This window comes from Hemitrygon akajei, chromosome 20 (genome assembly GCF_048418815.1).
Source record: "Hemitrygon akajei chromosome 20, sHemAka1.3, whole genome shotgun sequence".
In the NCBI taxonomy this organism is placed as follows: domain Eukaryota; kingdom Metazoa; phylum Chordata; class Chondrichthyes; order Myliobatiformes; family Dasyatidae; genus Hemitrygon; species Hemitrygon akajei.
In genome coordinates this window covers 17,254,315-17,280,972 of record NC_133143.1, presented here as the reverse complement: position 1 = coordinate 17,280,972, position 26,658 = coordinate 17,254,315, and the positions used below count along the sequence as shown (strand labels likewise).

The window sequence follows — 26,658 nt, the reverse complement described above, 5'->3', positions numbered from 1 at the left end:
CCAAACATTCATTAATACAATTTAAGGTCGTACATAGGGCCCATATGTCCAAGGATAAATTAGCTCATTTTTATTCTTATATAAACCCTATTTGTGATAGATGTCAATTGGAAATCGCGTCTTTAACTCATATGTTTTGGTCATGTCCGCTTTTGAAAAAATATTGGAAAGATATTTTTGATATTATCTCTGCGGTATTGAACATCGATTTACAACCCCATCCTATTACCGCAATTTTTGGTTTACCGATGATGGACTCACTTCATTTATCTCCTTTCGCCTGTCGAATGATTGCATTTCTCACTTTGATGGCTAGAAGATCTATTTTGTTGAATTGGAAGGAAATTAATCCCCCCACTGTATTTCATTGGCTTTCTCAAACTATGTTATGTTTAAATTTAGAAAAAATTAGAAGTGGTGTATTCGATACTTCTATTAAATTTGAAAAGATATGGAGACCATTTATTCAATATTTTCATATGATGTAATATGACCCTGTTCCAAGCTTATTGGATTTTTCAGCTGTAATCTTATTTATGTTGAGAGGATCGGAGTTGACGACATTGATGTTTATGTATTCTTGTGAGATATTATAAACAGCCCTTTTTTTTCTTTTTTTTAGTTTTTCTTTTTTTTCTTTTTCTGCTTTTTTTTCTTTAGATATTAGATTAGTAGGTTAGTCAATTTTGCAAATTTTTTTTCCTTTTTTATATTATATATTATGAAATATCTTGATTTACCTTGTTCATACATATACTGTATGGTTCATGTTTTGGGGAAACTTATTTATACTGTAATCATTGCTTATGTATTCTTTCAGGTGTAATGGGAATTTGTATGTTTGTAATCCCTTTATTAATATATCAATTGTATTTTGTTCATAATATTATTAATACTAATAAAAAGATTGAAAAAAGAAAGTAGTCCATAATCAATTTACTTATCTTGGAATTACAGTCACAAGGAAGTTTAAAGATCTCTTTCGTGAAAACTTTGTCAATCTTTCATATGCTATAAAACAGAGTCTGGTACAATGGTCACCTCTATCTATGTCTTTGGTAGGTCATATTAATGTTGTTAAAATGTATGTTCTCCCCAAATTTTTATACTTATTTCAATCTATCCCAATTTTTATTCCTAAATCTTTTTTTGATTCCTTAGACTCTATTATTTTGTCATATCTGTGGCAGAATAAGCGCTCCAGAATTAATAAAATCCACCTCCAAAAATCTAAAAAAGAGGGTGGCATGGCTTTACCTAACTTTCGCTTATATTACTGGGCAGCTAATATACGTTGTGCTGCCTTCTGGTCTTTCTTCCACGGTCAACCCGAGTGCCCTAACTGGGTGGCAATGGAGTTGAGCTCCACTAAAGAATTATCTATATCTGCACTTCTTGGCTCTGCACTCCCTAGTAGTCTGCCCAGATCAATAGCTAATCCTCTTGTTAGACACACTTTGCGTATATGGGCTCAGTTCAGGAAATGCTATGGTTTCCAGGGGTTTTCCGTTTCTAGTCCTGTCGCACATAATCACCTTTTTTTTTACCTACTACGTACGATTCAGCATTTCATGTTTGGTATAGGAAGGGCATTAGACATTTTGAAGATCTCTTCATTGATAATCGCTTCGCTTCTTTTCAGCAGTTCTCCATTAAGTTCAACCTGCCTAACACTCACTTTTTCAGATATCTCCAAATCCGACACTTTATTGCTCCTTTAATTCCTAACTTTCCTGAAATGCCTGCGAAAAATGCTATGGACCTATTTCTTTCCATTAATCCACTAAGTAAAGGTTTAATATCAATTATCCGAGATAAACTAGCAGCCCTACGATGGGCCCCTGTGGATAAAATTAAAATGGCCTGGGAGCAGGATTTAAATATCTCCTTATCCGAGGAGAGTTGGGACTCAGTTCTCAAATCGGTTAACTCAACCTCTCTTTGTGTTCGCCATTGCCTTTTACAGTTTAAGATTGTTCATAGAGCCCATATGTCTAAATCTAAACTATCTCGATTCTACCCTGGCATTAATCCGCTCTGTGATAAATGCAAGGGGGCGTGGCCTCTCTCATCCATATGTACTGGCTCTGTCCTAGCTTGGAGAAATTCTGGAAAGATGTCTTCACTACATTATCGGGTATTCTGAATCAGCACCTAGAACCAAACCCCTTAATTGCTCTGTTCGGTTTTTGGGGCGAGACAGATTTATGTCTGGGTCCGACCAAATGCCGAATACTATCCTTTGCCTCTCTCCTGGCTAGACGCTTGATCCTCCTTAGATGGAGAGATGTTGCCCCGCCCACTCATGCGCAATGGCTTAACGACATTATGGCCTGCTTGGACCTCGAAAAAATTCATTATTCAGTTCTTAATTCGGATCTAAAGTTCCATAAGGCCTGGGGACCTTTTATCGAGTACTTTCATAACCTTCCTCTTGACTAGGGTTTTTTTCCCCTTTTTTTCTTCTTCTTTCAGCTCCCTTTTTTTTTCTGGTAGTAGGCATTATTATCCTCTGTTGCTAAGTGTATTCACAGTCTGGGAGTTTGACTGTCCTGACCTATACTCTTTATATTGTGTTGTGGTCGGTCTGGAGTTGTTGTTGTTTTTTTTCTTGTGTTGTGGGGCTTGGGGAGGACACTAAGCTCACTTGTCTTTAATTTAGGTGCTTTTTTGTTAAATTCTCTTCCTTTGTAGCATATTGTTATTGTATGCTTAATTTTGCACTGTATTAATGCTCCTCATTGGGATTTGGGGTTTTTAATTTGTAAAATGTTTTGAAAAACTAATTTAAAAATTTTAAAAAAAATTCATTCCTCGATGATGTTAAGGGGAATTGGCAGAGCAAGCAAAATCTGAAGTTTAACCATCACATTTTGAGAGTTGAAGATGCTTACCAAGTGGAAGGCAAATCTGATCTTTTAACTGAAAATAGTTAAGGTACATAATCTTCACAAAAAATCAAAGGTAAAATTATAACCATTTACCTTCAATCTCTATCTTCTTTAAGAAGTGAAAATTTTAAAAAACCTGCAGATGTTGGAAATGTCAACCAAAATCAATGTCCTGGAAAATCTCAGTTCTTTTTGGTTAATTGCAAGAATGGTCCTCAAGGTTGTTATAACTGGGGGTGGTGGGGGGGATAAGCTCCAACTACCCATTAAACCCTCCCAATGGCCAGTGTCTCAAACAACTTAACCATATAACTGTATAACAATTACAGCACGGAAACAGGCCATTTCGGCCCTTCTAGTCCGTGCCAGCGCTTACACTCACCTAGTCCCACTGGCCCGCATTCAGCCCATAATGCTCCATTCCTTTCCTGTCCATATACCTATCCAATTTTACTTTAAATGACAATACTGAACCTGCCTCTACCACTTCTACTGGAAGCTCATTCCACACAGCTACCACTCTCTGAGTAAAGAAATTCCCCCTCGTGTTACCCTTAAACTTTTGCCCCCTAACTCTCAACTCATGTCCTCTTGTTTGAATCTCACCTACTCTCAGTGGAAAAAGCCTATTCACGTCAACTTGATTTATCCCCCTCATTATTTTAAATACCTCTATCAAGTCCCCCCTCAACCTTCTACACTCCAAAGAATAAAGACCTAACTTGTTCAGTCTTTCCCTGTAACTTAGTTGCTGAAACCCAGGTAACATTCTAGTAAATCTTCTCTGTACTCTTTATTTTGTTGATATCTTTCCTATAATTCGGTGACCAGAACTGTACACAATACTCCAAATTCGGCCTTACCAATGCCTTGTACAATTTTAACATTACATCCCAACTCCTATACTCAATGCTCTGATTTATAAAGGCCAGCGTACCAAAAGCTTTCTTCACCACCCTATCCACATAAGATTCCACCTTCAGGGAACTATGCACCATTATTCTTAGATCACTGTTCTACTGCATTCTTCAATATGTAGCACCTCACACTTATCAGCATTAAACTCCATCTGCCATCGTTCAGCCCACTCTTCTAACTGGCCTAAATCTCTCTGCAAACTTTGAAAACCTACTTCATTATCCACAATGCCACCTACCTTAGTATCATCTGCATACTTACTAATCCAATTTACCACCCCATCATCCAGATCATTAATGTATATGACAAACAACATTGGACCCAATACAGATCCCTGAGGCACACCACTAGTCACCGGCCTCCAACCTGACAAAACAGTTATCCACCAGTACTCTCTGGCATCTCCCATCTAGCCACCGTTGAATCCATTTTACTACTTCAATATTAATACCTAACGACTGAACCTTCCTAACTTTCCGTGCGGAACCTTGTCAAAGGCCTTACTGAAGTCCATATAGACAACATCCACTGCTTTACCCTCATCAACTTTCCTTGTAACCTCTTCAAAAAATTCTATAAGATTTGTCAAACATGACCTTCCACGCACAAATCTATGCTGATTATTCCTAATCAGACCCTGTCTATCCAGATAATTATATATACCATCTCTAAAAATACTTTCCATTAATTTACCCACCACTGACGTCAAACTGACAGGCCTATAATTGCTAGGTTTACTCTTAGAACCCTTTTTAAACAATGGAACCACATGAGCAATACGCCAATCCTCCGGCACCATTCCCATTTCTAATGACATTTGAATATTTCTGTCAGAGCCCCTGTTATTTCTACACCAACTTCCCTCAAGGTCCTAGGGAATATCCTGTCAGGACCGGAGATTTATCCACTTTTATATTCCTTAAAAGTGCCAGTTTTTCCTCCTCTTTAATTGTCATAGTTTCCATAACTTCCCTACTTGTTTCCCTTAACTTACACAATTCAATATCCTTCTCCTTAGTGAATACCGAAGAAAAGAAATTGATCAAAATCTCCCCCATCTCTTTCAGCTCCACACATAGCTGTCCACTCTGATTCTCTAAGGGACCAATTTTATCCCTCACTATCCTTTTGCTATTGATATAACTGTAGAAACCCTTCGGATTTATTTTTACCTTACTTGCCAAAGCAACCTCGTATCTTCTTTTAGCTTTTCTAATTTTTTTAAGATTCTTTTTACAGGCACCTGTATTCCTCGAGCACCTCATTTACTCCATGATGCCTATATTTATTATAGATCTCCCTCTTTTTCCAAACCAAGTTTCCAATATCCCTTGAAAACCACAGCGCTCTCAAACTTTTAACCTTTCCTTTCAACCTAACAGGAACATAAAGATTCTGTACCCTCAAATTTTCACCTTTAAATGACCTCCATTTCTCTATTACATCCTTCCCATAAAACAAATTGTCCCAATCCACTCCTTCTAAATCCTTTCGCATCTCCTCAAAGTTAGCCTTTCTCCAATCAAAAATCTCAACCCTGGGTCCAGTCCTAACCTTCTCCATAATTATATTGAAACTAATGGTACTGTGATCACTGGACCCGAAGTGCTCCCCAACACATACCTCCGTCTGACAACCAAGTCTAGCTCCTGGCCTTCATGTGTGGCTTAGCTACTAAGCACAACGGAACTGTTTCTACTGATAGGAAAGGCAAGTTACTGTGCCTTAGAAAAGTCATTTCGGACATATGGGGCTCAAAGGCCATGGCTGGCAGTTCATCTAGAAGAAATGCTCTGATCTCAACCCTCCAATGCCTTGCAGCTATACCCATGCAAGGGAACGGCTTCAGGAGTGAATCCCAAGGAAAAAATCTGCATTTGGAATTCCTAAAACAGCCCTATGTTGAATTTAATGCTGGTTGGCAACTCCTTTCACACCTCAGGTGTCAATCTACATCGGTCTCTACCATTCCTTCAACTACGTGGAGAGGGGCAACAGCTTGCTCTCCATATTTCACTGCCCTTGCTTGTGTATCAACTAGACTGCTGGGACACAACATCCATGGTTGACCCTGACCAAATTGTAAGAAGTATTCCAAGCTCTTCAATGCTCAAAGACCATTTAGATTTGTGGCACAATCTTCAAATCCAAACAAATTTGTGTGGGATGTGGCCATGGAGTTGGGTAGATTACCTATCTTGTAGCAATTGGAATACACATAAATACCAAATTATTTTGAGATTATAAAGAATGAAAATAATGTAAATCTGATAATAAATGGCATCAGTTCCAAAGTACTGACATATATTTACATATTTAAAATTAGTTAATACCAGGACTACCATAAATGCATTGTTTAGAGGGTTATGTCCCAAAACATTCAGCAATTGTTGTCTTTCAAAAATCTCCACTACAGAGCTCAATTATTGCACTCCAGAATAAATGTTTGGACATCTAGATACCTTGCTTCAATGTTATTGTTCTTCTCTGTTCTATCACAATCAGATGAGAATTGTATTTTTCATAGCAGGGGACAAATATTAGCTGTTGCTTTTCATCAAAACATAGGATTTTGAATCCTGTGACCTGTGAACGTATTTGACTTAAAGTGATTTAATATTAAAGTAAATGTTTTAAAGGAAAAGCTATTCATATTTGTTTGCAACGGAAAATTTCAAGGGCTCGCTGTTATCTTTTTGACGCCCACATACCCTTGTTATTTAGTTTCATTAACTCTAAATTTTGATGAGCAACAAACCACTGCCCAAGGTTCCTGAATCATCAGATGTACCTTTCTTCCATCCACTGAATCAGTTCCTTAAACTAATCGAATCTAATCGGTTCTCACCCAGATTCCAGGGAATACAAACTTTGTTTGTGTTCGCCCCTCAGTTTATATTTAGAAACCACGTATTATTCTAGTAAATTGACAATTTATTCCTATTTATCATTGATATACAGATTCTAGTGCTTAAAGTACTTTATATAATATAGAACTTGGACCTCAGTTAAACAGTATTAATTCTCCAACTGGAGGCCAGCATTTAACTATTCTTTCCGATTTTCTTTGCATTTCATTCTCTGCTTGAAACCCAAGACAACAGAACTCCCACCACACCTTGGGCTTCAGCAGATATAAAGTACTCTAATGTTTCCTCTTAGATTCAAAGTGGATGACATCAAATTTGTCTGCCTTGACATTCATGCCATAATTTTGCACTTGGATGCTTCTGCCATCAACACTGCTTATAACACTGCCTACTGGTTGGGAAGTTGTTGGAATCGATTATTAGGGATGAGATTACAGACTACCTGGAGGCACATGACAAGATAGGCCAAAGCCAGCATGGTTTCCTGAAAGGAAAATCCTGTCTGGGAAACCTTCTGCAATTCTTTGAGGAATTTACAAGCAGGGTAGACAAAGATGTGGTGTACTTGGATTTTCAGAAGGTCTTTGACAAGGTGTCGCACATGAGGCTGCTTAGCAAGATAACAGCCCATGGAATTACAGGGAAATTACTAGCAGGGTGGAGCACTGGCTGGTTGGCAGAAAACAGTGGGAATAAAGGGATCCTATTCTGGCTGGCTGTCAGTTACCAGTGGAGTTCCACAGGGGTCGGTGTTGGGCCCACTGCTTTTTACGATGCATGTCAATGATTTGGACTACAGTATTAATGGATTTGTGGCTATAATTGCCAATGATACAAAGATAAGTGGAGGAGCAGGTAGTGTTGAGGAAACAGAGTCTGTAGAGAGACTTAGATAGTTTAGAGGAATGGGCAAAGAAGTGGCAAATGAAATACAATGTTGGAAAGTGTATGCTCATGCACTTTGGTGGAAGAAATAAACAGGTAGTTATTATTATTATTTATTATTATTTAGATGGGGAGTGAATTCAAAATGCAGAGATGCAAAGGGACTTGGGAGCCCTTGTGCAAGGTACCCTAAAAGGTTAACCTCCAGGTTAAGTTGGTTGTGAAGAAGGTGAATGCAATGTTGGCATTCATTTCTAGAGGTATAGAATATAAGAGCAGAGATGTAATATTGAGACTCTATAAGGCACTCATGAGACCACACTTGCAGTATTGTGTGCAGTTTTGGGTTCCTTATTTTAGAAAGGATATACTGACATTGGAGAGGGTTCAGAGAAGATTCACGAGAATGATTCCAGGAATGAAAGGGTTACCGTATGAGGAACATCTGGCAGCTCTTGGGCTGTATTCCCTGGAGTTCAAGAAAATGGGGTGGGGGGGGGGGGGAATCTCATAGAAACATTCCAATTGTTAAAAGGCCTGAACAGATTAGATATGGCAAAGTTATTTCCTATAGTAGGGGATTCTAGGACAAGAGGGCACAACTCAGGATTGAAGGACGTCCATTTAGAACTGAGATGTGAAGAAATTACGTTAGTCAGAGGAATTTGTGCCACAAGCGGCTGTGGAGGCCAAGTCACTGGGTGTATTTAAGGCAGAGATAAATTAGCAAGGGCATCAGGGTATGGGGAAGACTGGAAGAATTGGACCAGCCCATGAATGGAGCTGACTCCATGGGCCAAATGGCCCACTTCTACTCCTATATCTTATGGTCTACTTTTGTCATGCCAGTTCTTTGTCCTACTCTTAAAATGCTCCACTTAAATGTTAACAAATACCCTTAGCTTTTGCTGTTTCAGGGAAAGTCAGCCAATTTATACAGTCAATCTTGTAACTACAATTTCATAACACTTTAACTATTTTCATATGGCTCATTATACAGAGTCTTCATGGCTTCCCATTACATGTCAACAATTTTGTATATATTTAAATTGAACAACCGGGAAGCTTTGTTTTCCTATGCCATCACCAGGACAATGCTTGCTTTAACAGTTCTTTTGCTAATCTGAGGTACCATGTATATCAATTTGTACACCAATGTACTTTGGTCTCTGGCATTTGGTATGCATTTAACGTTTTACCAGATAGCATGGAGCAACTAGTCTGGTGATCAGCAAACTTACCTTGCGTCCCAGCTGGCTATGAGACACGCAGGACAGCACGATATGGAGAGCAAGCTGTTGTCCATGTAGCAGGCCTCCCCTCTCCACACAGCCGATGAATCCAAAGGAATGGCAGAGACTGATACAGTTTGGCACCAGCAGCATCACAAGAGTTACCAGCAAGCACGAACTCAAGCCTTAGGGACTACAGCTCCAGATTTTTCCCCTCATGGTTTACTACCAAAGCCTTCCCCATGAGTGGGTATAGCCGCAAGGCAGCGGAGGCTTGAGATTAGAGCTTACTTTCTCCAAGATGAGCTACCAACCACGGCTGACGTACTGAACCTCATCTGCCTGAAGTGACTGGTTTTAAGGTGCCAGTAAGCCACCTTTGCCCTTTCTCCTCTCAGTACAAGTTGTTCTGCCAGGCTTAGTAGCCAAGCTACACATGAAGGCTAGGAGCTAGACTATGAGAGGCACACCTTTGGGAATATTTAATAGGGAGTGGGAGCTTATCCCCACCATCACCCCCAGCAATAACAACCTTAAGAAAACTCATTTAACTGCTGCAACAAACTGGCTTCAATCACTGTCTGGGCATTCAGATTCTGAAATATATTTATCTGCCATTATTATATATTTACATCTACAATAGCAGTGATTTATACAAAATTGTATTATATAAATATTGCTCCAAATGAGCTGCTCAAAAGCCCTATTACACTATGAAACTTAAAAAAGGTTATCTACAGAGTGATGGGGAAGACAGAACAAAGATACTGAAAGAAGGACTCATGAGAGAACTGGGAAAGTGTTCCTAAGAGTGTCACAACCATTTCCCCAAATGCCCTCATTTTTTCACTTGCTTCTTCTCTGTGCTGAGGTTGGAGGTTTCCATCCGCTTCAAAAGAGCGATAGTCAAGACCAGGGCAAGTTGCTTCAATGACCATCACCCAGTGCACTCACATCTACTGCTCTGAGAGGTTGGTCATAGCAATAATCAGCTCCTGCCTAAGGAAGGACCTGGAATGCTGCAATTTGCTGATCACCACAATAGGTCTACAGCGGATGCAATCTCACTGGCTCTCCACTCGGCCTTGGATCGCCTGTATAATAATAGTTCCCATGTCAAACTGCTATTTATGGATTAGAGCTCAGTGTCCAATGCAATCATACCTTCTGTATTAATCAACAAGCTCCAAAATCTAGGCCTCTGTACTGCCCTCTGCAACCAGATCTTTGATTTCCCCACCAGGAAAGCACAGTCAGTACAGATTGGAAATAATATCTCCTCCTTGCTGGCCATCAACAACGCATGCTCAGCCCACTGCTTTACTCTCTGTACATCCACAACTGTGTGTCTAGGCACAGCTCAAATGCTATCTACAAATTTGGAAATGGCACAACTGCTGTTGGCAGAATTTCAGATGATGACAAGGAGGTGCAAAGGAGCTAGATAGATCAGCTGTTTGAATAGAGCTGCAACAATCACCTTGCACTCAACACCAGCAAGACCAAGGAGTTGATTGTGGATTTTCAGGAAGGGTAAGTCGAGGGAACATACACTAGTCCTCAAAGGCATCAGATGGGGAAAGGGTGAGCAGTTAAGATCCTGGGTGTCAACATCTCCGAGGATCTATCCTGGGCCCAACATATGGATGCAATTGAAGGCCGCGTGACAGCAACTAATATTTCATTCGGAGTTTGAGGAGAATTGATACATCACCGAAGCAAGTCTCAAATTGATTGAACATCACAGTCTGGTATGGAGCTGCCACGGCACAGGATCAGAAAAAGCTGCAGAAAGTTGTAAACTCAGCCAGCTCCATCATGAGCACTAGCCTCCCCAGCATTCAGGACATCTTCAAAAGGTGATGACTCAAAAAGGTGGCATTCATCATTAAGGACCCCCATTACCTAGGAGATAACCTCTTTTCATTACTACCGTCAAGGAGGAGGTACAGCAGTCTGAAAAAAAATGTTTCAGTAACAGCTTCTTCTCCTCCACCAGATTTCTGAATGAAAAATGAACCCATGAACACTATTCACTATTATTTTTTCTCTTTTTGTACTACTTGTTTAACATAGTTTAAAAACATTTATTTTAATTCATAGGTATGTTTATGTATTGTACGCAAATATATGCCAATGATATTAAGCCTGATTCCCACACATTCTAAAGCACATCTGTAGGGAACCCAATTAGTACATTGCATAGTAAATCACAGAACTGAAGTTCGATTACTGATTGGGCCCCAGTTTAGATAACATGTGGTCAAGAAATCAAATCACACTTCAAGGCTGCAATAGCCCACAGCTAGCACCAGTTTCCACCAGCAGGCCAACTATAGACCAACTATCAGCCCCTTCCTCATCCCCCATACTTCAAACACGAGCAGTTGCAAGATATTGGAAAAAAACAGGAGCTTTGATGGAATTTTTCTGTCATTTGACTGGCATCTCCCAGGTACTGTAGCTCTGTAATTCCTCTCAAAGAGATTATCAGTGTAGTAGAACCCAAGACAAGAACAACACAGCCACCCTTCTAATGAAAAAGTATTCCATAGATGAGAAAAGTCAACAACATGAACTGAAATGACACTCGTCACCATAAAGCTCAAGTTTAATACAATCCCACAGGAGGACTAAATTCACTACAAGAAACATCCAATCTTAGGATATTTAACCCATACAACAACTATTTTGCACAAAGTCCTGAATCAAGACCTTTACATGTCCTAATTTACTTACTTAGCTGTACAAATTCAGAATTGCCAACATCTGGAATCCAACTCGCTCTAGTGTTGAACCTCCATATACAACAAAAAGGGAAAAACAAAACTAGATATATAGTGGCTGAAAGGTTGTCACAGATCTCACCAATTTGTTTTGGGACTTCTCATATTTCCATAGCTTCCGTAGCTGTTTGAGGGTAAGTTTCCAATTGGCTGCCTTATGTTGTAGTAGCTTCCTTGTCTGTGTCGTTATCTTTTTTTTGGGTTTCAGATGCACTCGATGGTTTTCAGGATGAAGGATCTGAAAGCAGTGCTTACACACTCCACTGGACTTAATTTTCCCATCTGGAAGATAAACAAAGGATCAATAAAAAATTGTTCAAAAACTGCATGAAACCAAGCAATGTAGTAGGTATATTGTTTTATACTGACCTGGTATACAACTGTGTGTCCATCTGAAGGAAAAAAGTGAAAAATATGATTACAATTATTACACATCTTAAAATGATAGTTTACAGAAATGGTGTTATGATAATTATGCAAAACAGATCATGAACAGATCACTAAAATTCAAAGATCTAATTTATACAAATGTTACACCTCTGGTAAAATGGTTTCTTTGCTGACAAGAAAACAAAGGGAAAAGGTAAAACTGATATCATTGAAAGTGCTCAATATCATCAATTCCTCGGCTGGACGTACTCCTGAATTCAGTTACCTTATTCAGACAAGTCCTATTTCAAAGGATTTAAATACAATTAGCACTGACACTCTAGTGTAGTATTGGAGGGCTACAAAATTATAGCTATATCATTGGGGTAAGTGGGCACTCAAATGGATGTAAGAATTTCCCGGAATTATTCCAAAGAACAAAGTAATTACCCCAGCACTTTAAAAAATATTTCGTCAATGTTACCAAACTAGATTATGCAAGGATGTGTGGTTTTGCACAATGGAACAATTAAGATCACTTCTTAGTTTCCATGCAATCCATAATCAACCATTGTTAAACCTCCCCAAATGTATTGTCTCGTACTTCCACAGATGAAGTTCCACTTTACTGCCCAAATGAGCAAATTATCTTCCCAAACTTGTTTTCCTCCTCACTGTCAATCAGAATCAGGTTTCAGAATTAGAATCAGGTTTATTATCCTTGGCACATGACGTGAAATTTGTTAACTTAGCAGCAGCAGCTGAATGCAATACATAATCTGGCAGAGAGAAAAAATAATAACAATAATAATCAATAAACAAGTAAATCAATTACATATGTTGAATAGATTTTTTAAAACTTGCAAAAACAGAAATACTGTATATTTTAAAAAAGTGAGGTAGTGTCCAAAGATTCAACGTCCATTTAGGAATTGGATGGCAAAGGGGAAGAAGCTGTTCCTGAATCGCTGACTGTGTGCCTTCAGGCTTCTGTACCTCCTACCTGATGGTAACAGTGAGAAAACGACATGCTCCAGGTGCTGGAGGTCCTAAAAATGGACGCTGCTTTTCTGAGACACCGCTCCCCGAGTAGTTTGTATGCAAATACCCAAGATGGAGCTGACCAGATATACAACTTTCTGCAGCTTCTTTCGGTCCTGTGCAGTAGCCCCTCCATACCAGACAGTGATGCAGCCTGTCAGAATGCTCTCCACCATACAACTATAGAAGTTTTTGAGTGTATTAGTGTATTGAGTGTATACATCTCCGGGGCACCTAGACACCACTCAAGTAGCAGCAGTACTCTCAATGGATACGGTCAAACATTCCTGTTCAGCCTGTCAATTATATCATCAATTTTTGGATTACCTTTCAAATGTTACCATAGAAGTATCTTTGAACTACATTTGTCTAAAACACTAACTTATAGTGAGTTCTGAGGAACACCATTAATGGGCTTTGTCATGAAAAGACCCTTACAGTTTACTTTCTGTCACTGAGTTTATTTCATTTTGATTTCTGATGCATTTTATTATACGTACCAATGTTATTTCATACATTAAAAGCAGTTGCAGAGGATTGTCAACTCAGTCAGCTCCATCACAGGCACAACTCTTCCAGAATCGAGGACATCTTCAAGAGGTGGTGCCTCAAAGAAAGCAGCATCCTTCACAAGGAATCCTCATCAACTGGAACTGCCCTCTTCTCATTACTACGACTGTGTTGCTGGGACAGAAGCTTGAATACTCACATCTCACAATAAAGAAACAGCTTCGTCCCCTCCACGACCAGTTTTCTAAATGATCCATAAACATTACCTCACCTTTCCTCTTTTGCACTATTTAGTTTTTCCCCTCACCCCTTATGGGTGGTGCGCATGTGTATTTTTCCCTCAATCTCTAGTCCTCTACAGAGGCCTGGGAGCTTGACAGTCCAGCGCAGTATCATCGCTGGTCCTAGAATTGCACTCTTCTAGACCAAGATCACAGATGTTGCTCCTGGGATTTGTTGGAGCCATTTTCCCAGTCCAGATGTCACAGCTTCAAGATATATACATACACACACCACACCCACATCAAGGTAAATTAAATTAGTGCAAAATAAGTAGTGAGATAGTGTTCATGGGTTCAATGTCCATTCAGAAATCGGATGGCAGAGGGCAAGAAGCTGTTACTGAATCATTGAGTGAGTGCCTTCAGGTTCTTACACCTCGGACTTCAACTACTGCACAGGGTCTTGCCATCTTCACAAGTTTTCTGATGACTCTGCCATAGTTGGATGCATCAGCAAGGGAGATGAGGCTGAGTACAGGGCTACAGTGGGAAACTTTGTCACATGATGCGAGCAGAATCATCTGCAGCTTAATGTGAAAAAGACTAAGGAGCTGGTGGTGGACCTGAGGAGAGCTAAGGCACCAGTGACCCGTTTCCATCCAAGGGGTCAGTGTAGACATGGTGGAGGATTACAAATACCTGGGGATATGAATTGACAATAAACTGGACTGGTCAAAGAACACTGAGGCTGTCTACAAGAAGGGTCAGAGCCGTCTCTACTTCCTGAGGAGACTGAGGTCCTTTAACACCTGCTGGACGATGCTGAGGATGTTCTACGAGTCTGTGGTGGCCAGTGCTATCACGTTTGCTGTTGTGTGCTGGGGCAGCAGGCTGAGGGTAGCAGACACCAACAGAATCAACAAACTCATTCGTAAGGCCAGTGATGTTGTGGGGGTGGTACTGGACTCTCTGACGGTGGTGTCTGAAAAGAGGATGCTGTCCAAGTTGCATGCCATCTTGGACAATGACTCCCATCCACTCCATAATGTACTGGTTAGGCACAGGAGTACATTCAGCCAGAGACTCATTCCACCGAGATGTAACACTGAGCGTCATAGGAAGTCATTCCTACCTGTGGCCATCAAACTTTACAACTCCTCCCTCGGAGTGTCAGACACCCTGAGCCAATAGGCTGGTCCTGGACTATTTCCACTTGGAATAATTTACTTATTATTTAATTATTTATGGTTTTACATTGCTATATTTCTACACTATTCTTGGTTGGTGCGACTGTAATGAAACCCAATTTCCCTCTGGATCAATAAAGTATGTCTGTCTGTCTCTTCCTTGCTGGTAGCAGTGAGAAGAGGGCATGTCCAGGGTGATGGGGGTCCTTAATGATGAAGGCCACCTTTCTGAGGCATGTCTCAGATACTATGGAGGCTAGTGCCCATGATGGAGCTGACACCAGTTACAATTTCTGCAGCCTATTTCAATCCTGTGCAGTAGCCCCTCTCTGCATACCAGAAAGTGATACAGCCAGTTATGGTACATCTGTAGAAATTTATGAGCTTCTTTGTGACATACCAGTTCTCTTTGAACTCCAAATAAAATATAGCCTCTGTAGCTGCATTGATATGTGGGGCCCAGGATATATCCTCAGAAACGTTGATAATAAACTTGATTCGGATTCATGCCATCTCTTTAATTTCCATATTTTATATTTTATTTCATAACGACACTTGCGCTCCACCCATACATCTTCTTTTGCTGATTTCCAGAATTGCACCCACCCTGCCTTTACTCCTGCTGCATACTAGCTAAGGTTCTACTGAATGTAATTTAGAAACACTCTGCACTCTATTTTCTACTTAATATTAGGCTAATTGAAATTCATTACTGCCCTTGATATGCTCATTAATCTCCCATGGAATATCTGGAGATCTACAATATGCTCTTAACCTGTTACAATCAATATTGCTTCAGTCGATGGGCCTTCTAATGCATCTTATAGCCATGATGGTTTCTTCAATTAGTAGTCCTTTATATAAGGTGGCGCCAGCGATCATTGGTGACGTTCTGTGGGCTGCAGGAGATCCTGTTATATAGTCACTATTCTATAGATCTGTTGAGTACGCCCACAAGAAAATGAATCTCAGGATAGTATATGGTGACATATACACTTTGATAATAAAAGTTACTCTGAACTTAAAAACTTTTTTTTGCATCCAATTTTCTACTTCATCTTCAATGTGAACATGAATGTTAAGAAGCTGATCATGTTTGTGGCATTCTCTGCCCAATGAAGCAGTGGAGGCTACCTCAGAAAACATATTTAGGACAAGGCTGGATAGATTTTTGCATAGTAGGAGAATTGAGGGTTATGGGGAAAAGGCAGATAAGTGGAGATGAATCTATGGCCAGATCAGCCATGATCTTACTGAATGGCGGAGCAGGCTTGACGGGTCAGATGGCCGACCCCGCTCCTGTTTCTTATGTTCCTAGGGCACATTTGAGAAGTAACTAAATTATCACACTTTCTAATGTCTACCAACATCCCCTGGGGAGCCAGTGAGTAGTTTGATAACTGCATGGCCCTATAACTAGTATTCAAAGAAAAATGTTATAGCATTCCTACACAGCACTGACCAATTTGAAAAGATTTTCACCTCCAATCTGTTAAGACACTTCCACAACCACTGTGGGCGAATAAACAATATTTCTATTTTTGCCCCTCACAAATCTACTGTAACAGCAGAGGTTGGGTATGACTTACAAGCTTGATGCATTGTTTGGCTTATAGCTGTAGGCTGTGTGCTCATGGATTATTTGTAGCTGGCTGTGTAACTTTGAATTGGTTTCTGTGTCGCTCTACATTACAACAGCAGCTACACTCAAGAATGCAATTGATTTTGGGATATCCAAGGTCATGAAGTATACTAAATAAATGCAAATCTCACTTTTGGAAAAAAAATGTGGGTTAAAATTTAAAACAACCCACAAAATTTACCAATTTTCATCCCCAACAAGGAAAGCCCAGAAGTCAAAAGTCTAAATTGGTAACTGGAATTAGAGAGCAAGCTGTGGGACCTCTGCTGAACTGTCCCAACAGCACAAAATAGGGCAATTTCACAGGGACTGGGTTTATGTTTTGCCATATTTAAACTACTGAATGTTGTACTATATCCTTTCTTTGGCTATTTGGAGTTTTTATAAAATTCTACAAAAGACACTGCAACTTGAGTTTAGTACAGTAAAGTAGTATTTTTTTAAGTTTTGAGTCATGATTTACAAGCTTATTTCAAACATTAATGTATTTGGATTAAAGCATTGAATTTTTGTTCTGGTATTATGGCTTCTCTGATTATGTACAGAGAGCTGACAATCAATTATATCCTCCTGAGGCAGCTCAAGATATTAACATGCTCTAGGAAATCTAGATGTAATGTGATGCTACCAGAAGTTTCTGCTATAGAGACACCTTCTCCAAGTTCCTCTCCAAACATTGACCAGCTCCTGGTGACTTTTAATAATGGCATTTTTTGGAATTCACTGTCCATACAGCACATGCAAAGACCATGGGATGACGCGGTTAGCCAGCCAGGTGAAAATAAAGGCACCATAACCACAGAATGTGTGTTGCAACATTACACAGATACTAACAAATTCACAGAAATCTGAGGACCATCTGCTTCAGAGACTCCATGATTAAAAATAGTTGCTTTAGAAAACCTTGATGAAATCAAGATTTCAGCATTTTGATACAAAATATAATAAATAAAATGAAAAGAGCAATTTACCTGAACAGAAATGAGCAGTAATTTACAATCATTCTATTAAATTCCTCCTTACCCTTCAAGGAAATAGTAATTTTAGAAGTTATGTGATCAGCATCTCACATAACCATAGGCTTTCATTTCACCCCAACGCCAAAAGGAAGAAGAATAATGAATGAGAATAGGAACAGAATTAGTTTCTTTTCTCGGGGGCAATTGAAGGTTTCAATTTCTTTAATACCCAGAACAAACAAATGGCAAGATTACTTAGCAAAATGAGAAAATCAGCTTAAATAATCAGAGATAATTTAATCATATGCCCCAGTAATGCTCAAAAGTCCCCTTCAGGTCAGATAGAAAAAAATTCCTCAACACAGTCTCTGACAAAAAAGCAAGGTGTTTAAAATGGATTGCAGTTAAGTGCCTAAGCACTGTAGTGAACAATATCTTTAAGGAGTTATGGAAGTTCTCCTCTCGAATGGAAAAAAAAATGCTTCCATTCTCCTGCCTATATGATCAGGACTTTGCCAGAAACTATTTTATCATTGGGTTTTAAATAACTACCATTAAAATAGCTGAGGTTTAGTTTACGCAACACACACAAAATGCTGGAGGAAATCAGCAGGCCAGGCAGCACCTATGGGAAAAGAGTACAGTCGACGTTTTGGGCCAAAACCCTTAAGCAGGTCGGGAGAAAAAATGATGGGGAGTCAGAGTCAGACGATCAGGGGATGAGAGGGAGAAACACAAGGTGATAGGTGAAACCAGGATGGGGGGGCGGTGGGGGGAAGGGGTGAAATAAAGAGCTGGGGAGTTGATTGGTAAAAGAGATAAAGGGCTGGAGAAGGGGGAATCTAACAGCAGAAGACAGAAGGCCATGGAATAAAGAAAGCGCGGGGGGGAACAGCCCCAGACAGAGGCGCTGGACAGGCAAGGAGGGCCATTATTGGAAGTTCAAGAAATCACTGTTCATGCCATCAGGTTGGAGGCCTCCCAGATGGATTACAAGGTGTTGCTCCTCCAACCTGAGTGTGGCTTCACCACAACAGTAGAAGAGGCCATGGATTAACATGTCAGAATGGGACTGGGAAGTGGAATTAAAGTGGGTGGCCACTGGGAGATCCCGCATTTTCTGGTGGAGAGCGTAGGTGCTTGGTGAAGTGGTCTCCTAATCTGCGTCAGGTCTTACCAATATACAAGAGGCAACACTGGGAGCACCAAATATAGTAAATGACCCCAACAGACTCACAGCTGAAGTATCGCCTCACCTGGAAGGACTGTTTGGGGCCGTGAATGGTAGTGAGGGAGGTGATGTAGGGGCAGGTGTAGCACTTGTTCCACTGCGAGGATAAGTGCTAGGAGGGAGATCAGTGGAGAGGGAGAAATGGACAAGGGAGTCAGTTGGGAGTGATCCCAAGCGGGGGGTGGGGGGCTGGGAGGGAAAGATGTGCTTGGTGGTGGGATCCCTTTGGAGATGGCAGAAGATACACAGAATTATGTGCTGGATGCGGAGGCACTTTTCACCACATTAAAATAAACGGATCAGTTTCAGGAAAACAGTAGCTGGAAATGAAGGTGAATAAAATAATGCATTACTTACAAGAGGAAGCTTGCTACTGCTGGGCATGTCTCCTTCAGCTGAAAAGCTGAATTCTTGAGAAACTGCAGCCTTTTTAAATTGTCCATTATCACAGGGAGCTAAAGGGAGAGTTAATAAGCATCAGTTATTTAATCTCAAGTTTATTTAGACACCAAGCTCAAGAAAACAATGAGAAACAAGAAAATGTAACAAGAGCCAATAACAAGGGACTGAACCTCCTTGCAAGACCACTGTATTTGGCCTGGAACCAGTAGTTGAAGCTTTGCTATAGCCATGCAAAGAAATGGCTTTTATCCTCGATTTCCAATCTGACCAAAATGTAGGATACAGTTTGCTTCAAAAGTGAGAAATTTTGCCTGACGCTGGCATTCTCGACCCCAAATCCACAGGAGAGAAATCCATCTCCAGCCAGACACCCCATACGCCCTGGTTCAAATTCATGATTTCAATAGACAATAGGTGCAGAAGCAGACCATTCGCCCCTTCGAGCCTGCACCGCCATTCTGAGATCATGGCTGATCATCTACTATCAATACCTGGTTCCTGCCTTGTCACCATATCCCTTGATTCCCCTATCCATAAGATACCTATCTAGCTCCTTCTTGAAAGCATCCAGAGAATTGGCCTCCACTGCCTTCCGAGGCAGTGCATTCCAAACCCCCATAACTCTCTGGGAGAAGAAGTTTTTCCTTAACTCTGTCCTAAATGACCTACCCCTTATTCTCAAACCATGCCCTCTGGTACTGGACTCTCCCAGCATCTGGAACATATTTCCTGCCTCTATCTTGTCCAATCCCTTAATAATCTTATATGTTTCAATCAGATCCCCTCTCAATCTCCTTAATTCCAGCATGTACAAGCCCAGTCTCTCTAACCTCTCTGCGTAAGACAGTCCGGACATCCCAGGAATTAACCTGGTGAATCTATGCTGCACTTCCTCTATAGCCAGGATGTCCTTCCTTAACCCTGGAGACAATACTGTACAAAACTGTACACAATACTCCAGGTGCGGTCTCACCAAGGCCCTGTACAAATGCAAAAGGATTTCCTTGCTCTTGTACTCAATTCCCTTTGTAATAAAGGCCAACATTCCATTAGCCTTCTTCACTGCCTGCTGCACTTGCTCATTCACCTTCAGTGACTGATGAACAAGGACTCCGAGATCTCTTTGTATTTCTCCCTTACCCAACTCTACACCGTTCAGATAATAATCTGCCTTCCTGTTCTTACTCCCAAAGTGGATAACCTCACACTTATTCACATTAAACATCATCTGCCAAGTATCTGCCCACTCACTCAGTCTATCCAAGTCACCCTGAATTCTCCTAACATCCTCATCACATGTCACACTGCCACCCAGCTTAGTATCATCAGCAAACTTGCTGATGTTATTCTCAATGCCTTCATCTAAATCGTTGATGTAAATCGTAAACAGCTGTGGTCCCAATACTGAGCCCTGTGGCACCCATCAAACTATCAGACTTCAGAGCCATTTATCAGTTTTATTGTACATTCCTGTTTCACAACCAGGAACTTGCCACACACTTCCCAGCACTGGTAAGGGGTGTGTTTGTGGTTGGAAAGCAATGAGGAAGTCAACTCTTGCAAACCAACCTCCACAGACAAGTTCCACAAGTCCAGACTCTTCTCCTTTTATTACATGCAAATCACATTCAACCCATTCAGAATTTGCCTGAAATTGTGTAGGTTAATGAATCAGTCAGTTTTTAAAAAAAATTACTACACAAGAGTCAACTTGCACTAACTTTAGGCGAAGAACGATCACAAACAATTTGAAAGTGGGGTAATATGAATCTAATGTGAGCAAAGATTATTTCACAACTTATATCACTTGTTCAGCTTTAAATGTCTCAAAACTGCTAATTGCAATTAGCAGCTATTATGAATTACTATTAATTACCAGAAAGGTATGGAATGGCCAGAATGGAAAAGCTGCCAAGAAGAGATGGATACAGCCCAGACCATCGCAGGTAAAGCCCACCCAACCACTGAGCACATCTGCAAAGTGTGTTACCACAAAAAAGCAGCACCCATCATCAAGGACACCCATCACCCAGGCCATGCTCCTTTCTCACTGCCCCCATCAGGAATGTGGTGCAGGAGCTTTGGGTCCTGTACCATCAGGTTCAGGAACAATATTACCCTTGAACCATCAACGTGGATAACTTTACTCCAGCAAAGAATTGATCACTGAACACAGCCTATGAACTCACTTTCTCACTACTCCTGTTCTCACTACTATTTATTATTTGTTTTCTCTTTTGTATTTGCAGTTTGCTTTCTTCGGGCGCTTGTCAGTCTGTGTGTAGTTTTCATTGAGTCTATCGGATTTCTTTATTCTACAGTGAATGCCTGAAAGAAAATGAATCTCACGATAGTACATGGTGACATATATGATACTGTGCAAGCCTTAGGCACATGTTAAAAAATTCTGCAAAGCGAAGATGCTTCCAAAAATAATGAAAAGTTTCCAAATATCAAAATATTTACTATAAAGAGCATTAAATAGTAAAAAAGTAAATCAAATCAATATTTGTTGTGGCTACTCTGCCTTTAAAACTACATCAGTTCTCTCAGGTATACTGCTGTGCAGTTTTATAAGAAAATTGACTGGTAGGTTGTTCCAAGCATCTTGGAGAACTTACCAAAGTTCTTCTGCGGACTCTGGTGGTCTCACTTGCACCTGTCTCTCCAGGTAGTCCCAGATAGCCTCGATGTTGAGACCAGGGCTCTGTGGAGGCCATTCTATAGCAGAATTTCGTTTTTCTTTTCACTTAGGATAGTTCTTTATGACCGTGTACGTGTGTTTGGGGTCATTGTACTGCTGCAGTATGAAGTTGGGACCAATCAGGTATTTCCCTGCTGGTATTGCGTGATGGATGAGAATCTGCTTGTACTCTCCATTGAGGATTCCATTAATTCTGACCAGATCACTAACTCCACTTGCAGAAATGCAGCCCCAAACCTGCAGGAAACCTCCACTGTGCTTCACTGTTGGCTGCAGACACTCATCCATGTAGCACTCTCCAGCTCTCCTACAGACAAATTGTCTTCCACTTGAGCTAAAGAATTCAAATTTTGACTCATCAGTCCAGAGCACTTGCTGCCATTGTTCAGCACCCCAGTCCTTGTGTTTTTATGCAGAGGCGAGGCTCTGGGCTTTGTTTAAACTTCAGAGGAATGGCTTTTTGGCAGGAACTCTTCCATGAAGACCATTTCCGACAAGACCTTTCCGGACTGTAGAAGGGTGTACTTGGATTCCAGTGGTTTCAGTGAGTCTAAAGCTGACAGCAGTGCTGGATTTCATCCAATTTAGAAGGGACGCCAATTTGACCAATCTCTCATCTGCTGCGCTGTTTCCATGGCCAACCATTGTGCTTCTGATCCTCAACCTTGCCTGTTTCTTTGTGCTTCTTCAGAGTTTCTGTTTGGGAGAGTTCTTACTGTTGCAGGACGGCCACCTTGTGTCTTGTTACTGTGCTCATTCTTGCCATGGTATAAGAATTGATGATATGAAGGTTAAACTGGCACACTCTTAGATTGATTGTTCTTTCCCAGTTTGATTCCTTCTATACCCATTTTCATTTCAGTTATTCAGTTTAGTTCATTCAACTCCAACCCTAACAAAATACCAAATATTACTCTAACATTTAATTTTTTGGAAAATGAATGTTTGGAAATCTAAGATTTGCTCTTTTCTACTCATACACCAATGCAGAAAAAAAAACACAATAAAAATAAAATGTATATTTTTAAAAATCAAGGATGCCCAAGACTTTTGCACAGTACGGTACGTAGTTTAATAATAAATTGATTTTGAACGTTAAGATATCCTATTGAGTTAATGTACATTGTTATACTGCACATTGTTATACTTCCTTTTATTGCACTCTTTTGATGTAGTAATTGTGCTGCCTGTTCTTCATACGAATAGAATTAAGCCCAGTGTACATGCACCCAACATTGAAACTCTTTTGAATAACCAGAATATCAGCTCATAAACCACTTCTGAACCTGCAGCCCTGAACTACTCATTTTAAAGCACTGTCTATAACATGTTGAAATACAATATTAGACTAAACTTTCAAACAACTCTCAATATTTGTTAATGATCTTCTGGCTGTTTAAATCCACCGAGTAGACTTGGACATTTTTATGTTGGATACAATTATAAATCTGTACCTTTAGTGTTTCTTTTATTTTTATTTTTGTGATGTCAACAAAATGTACACTCTGAAGTGAACTTACCATTTCATTAAAATGGAAGTATATTTGGTTACTCAGTCTTATTTTGGTTCATTCTTATTTTACTCCACAACATGATGCTACAATCCTTCTTCTGGCCAGTCGATTAGAAGCTGAAATGTGCTGTTAGTCAACTTTATGTGCTTGTATATTCAATACAAGTTATTTAATACCACACTGTCAATTAATTACTGACAGCAGGAATGAATAATCTAGATCACAAATTAATAATTTTAATGCATTAATTATATTTATTACTAGACCAATCTTATTTGACCCTGAAAATATATTTGATATTTTCAGCCAGTTTAAGATATTGGTATGTAAAGAAACTATGAAGATAAATGATTTGTTATAAGGGAGTACAAATATAGAGAAGTTTGTTGAGTTATTCCACATTGGGGTTAACTGTGTAATTTTGTCCTCTCCCTGATGTAAAATGTAGCAGCGTTGGATTGGGTGGAGTGTAGAATTAAATAATTTAAAAGCATATGTGCTTTGTAATTCCTCTGATCAAAGTCCAAATCATATTTTTCCTACATAGCTCTGCATTTACACCAATCTTACTCAGTTCTTTAAGCAGTTTACTTATATCCCTCATTTCTTTATCCTGTTCACAACTACTTTCCCACTCAGCTTTGTATCAAAGGCAACTTCGAGAAACAGACCCTGACCTTGTTGGCATATCCGTGCCGGCAGCAAAGGGCTCCCACCTCATTTCACTCTTGCCTACCATCTCCCACCACCACCACCTGGCAAATCACATTTAAACTTAACCAGTGAGAGCATACTTTGTTAACAAAGTCTGCCCTCTACCAGCATGTCCTCAACTTGCATGTAATTTGCATAAGCACCACAGATCAACAAATATCCAGGCTGGTACATCATGTCCTTTCATCTAAAAGCCTCCCACTGATAAATGTGCCAAACTGAAAAAAGGTTTTTTAATTTTTACTCAGCATTCTGTTCTTCAGTCAATCCTGTATCCATTCAGGAGACTGCAGATACTGAAGTCAGCAGCAACAAGCTGCTGAATTGGTCTAGAGTAGGGATCCCAACCTGACTGCAATATAACCTTCAGTAAGGGTCCACAGCATTAAAAAAAGGTTGGGAACCCCGCTCTAGGGTTTGTTGTTTCGGTAACCATTCTTCATTCCCCAAACCCTGTTGCTATTTATTCAAAACCCCTTACAGTAACTTTGGAAAATCCAGATAACCCTTTATCTATCCCTTTATCTCATGCCTAAAATCTTATGAATTTGACAAAAAAATTTCCCTTAAAAATAAGATTAGATAAAACACACAATTCCCACATCCTTTTATCAGCTGTACTGATATCAGATTTCTCAACAGTCCATGAACACAGTCCTATTTTTTTCTGCAAAACTTATAACTTACAGTAATGTTTACACTGTAATACTGCCTCAAGATAACAAACGTCATAATAAACCTAAGGAGGCATGGGATCCAAGGGGACATTGCTTTGTGGATCCAGAACCGGCTTGCCCACAGAAGGCAAAGAGTGGTTGTAGATGGGTAATATTCTGCAGGGAGGCTGGTGACCAGTGGTGTGCCTCAGGGATCTGTTCTGGGACCCTTACTCTTCGTGATTTTTATAAATGACCTGGATGAGGAAGTGGAGGGATGGGTTAGTAAGTCTGCTGATGACACGAAGGTTGGAGGTTTTGTGGATAGTGTGGAGGGCTGTCAGAGGTTACAACGGAATATTGATAGGATGCAAAACTTGGCTGAAAGTGGCAGATGGAGTTCAACCCAGATAAGTGTGAGGTGGGTCATTTTGGTAGGTCAAATATGATGGTAGAATATAGCATTAATGGTAAGACTCTTGGCAGTGTGGAGGAGATGTCAGGGGCAAGTTTTTTTTAAATGCAGAGAGTGGTGAGTATGAGGAATGGGCTGCCGGTGTCGGTGGTGGAGGCGGAAACGATAGGGTCTTGTAAGAGACTCCTGGATGGCTACATGGAGCTTAGAAAAATAGAGGGCTATGGGTAAAGCCTAGGTAGTTCCAAGATAGGGACATGTTCGGCACAGCTTTGTGGGCCAAAGGGCCTGTATTGTGCTGTATGTTTTCTATGTTTCTAAACCTGATTCTGAGCAGGGAAGGAATAAAAGAGCTTTTGGAACTAATAGTTAAGTGGTGGTGGGCTGGAGATGTCTCTACCAAAAGACATTTAGCCCCTCCATAGGTCAGTGAATCTATGGGACCAAGTGATAAATGACTGTCTTACAAGTTCTGGTTACGCCAGGCAGATAATCTCTGAAGAGTAATAATAATGGCTGGGGTCACCTGTCTTGCAAAGACACTGACCAGAAGGCGGCAATGGCAAACCACTTCTGTAGAAAATGTGCTAGAAACGACTAAGATCGCCGATGTCATGACACATCCGATGATGATGAGTTAAGCACTCATTAAAACAAAATCAACAAACATTAATGGACCCATTACCTCATGAACTTCAGATGGAGGTGCACACAAGATTACCTAATGCAATTTATACAATTTCAAAGAGGCGCATTAGTGTACAGAACCTGGAATCTGGGGAAAAACAATCTACTGGAGGAATTCAGGTGGGGTGGGGTTGTGGAAGGGGTCAAGCAGCAGAGAGGAGGGGAGCTGTCACTATTAAAACTGCATCAAGACTGAGAGTGAAGAGTTGAGATGGCTGGCACAAGGGGGTGGGGAGTGGCAAGAAAGGAAGATAGGTCAACTGAGGAGGGGTGTAAGATGATAGGTAGTTAGTGCCAGGTAGAAGAGATGGGAGCTGGAAAACTGTGCAGGTGGATGATGGATGGATGCAAAGAGAGAGGAAAAAAGAAAAAAGATGGAGAAAAATGAGGGAAGGGGAGTATAACGATGGCGAGAGCTGCTGGTGAGATAACTAGGAACACCAGTACTAGAAGTGAGAATGGGAACAATAAGATTAAGGGAGAGATTAACAACAGTTGGAACCAGGTGGGGATCTTTTAGAAAAATAGGTGGAAGAGGGAGAAAGAGGGGAAAAAAAGGAGGACCACAGGGTTAAAAGGAGATGGGGGGGGGGGGGGGAAAGAGAGAGAGTTTACCTAAAATTGGTCATTAGGTAGGTGTTACTCCTCCAGTCTGCATTGTGCTTCAGTCTGGTGGTAGAGAAGGCAAAGGATGGACAGAGAGTTCAGTGTGGAGAGAGCAGTCAAAATGACCTGCACTGGAAGCTTGAGGTGGCATTGCAAACTGAGCATAGGTGTTCTGCAAAACAGTTACCCAAGTCTGATTGACTTAGGCCTCTGGATGA

At 40.4% G+C, this 26,658-nt stretch overlaps 1 protein-coding gene across 4 annotated transcripts in view; it reads right to left on the bottom strand.

The window, feature by feature from the left end:
* Positions 1–26,658, bottom strand: part of rmp24 (ribonuclease MRP subunit p24) — a 94,502-nt gene that overhangs the window by 56,232 nt on the left and 11,612 nt on the right. For 3 of the 4 annotated variants that reach the window (XM_073023929.1, XM_073023930.1, XM_073023931.1), the window contains exons 2-4: positions 19,100–19,197; positions 11,952–11,974; positions 11,665–11,864 (exon numbers count right to left, since the gene is read on the bottom strand). In XM_073023929.1, coding sequence (XP_072880030.1) covers positions 11,665–11,864; positions 11,952–11,974; positions 19,100–19,185 — 309 coding nt within the window. In that variant the 5' untranslated portion in view covers positions 19,186–19,197. Of the gene's footprint in view, positions 1–11,664; positions 11,865–11,951; positions 11,975–19,099; positions 19,198–20,117; positions 20,205–26,658 lie in introns of those variants that run through there. The other variant, XM_073023928.1, reaches the window with a different exon arrangement.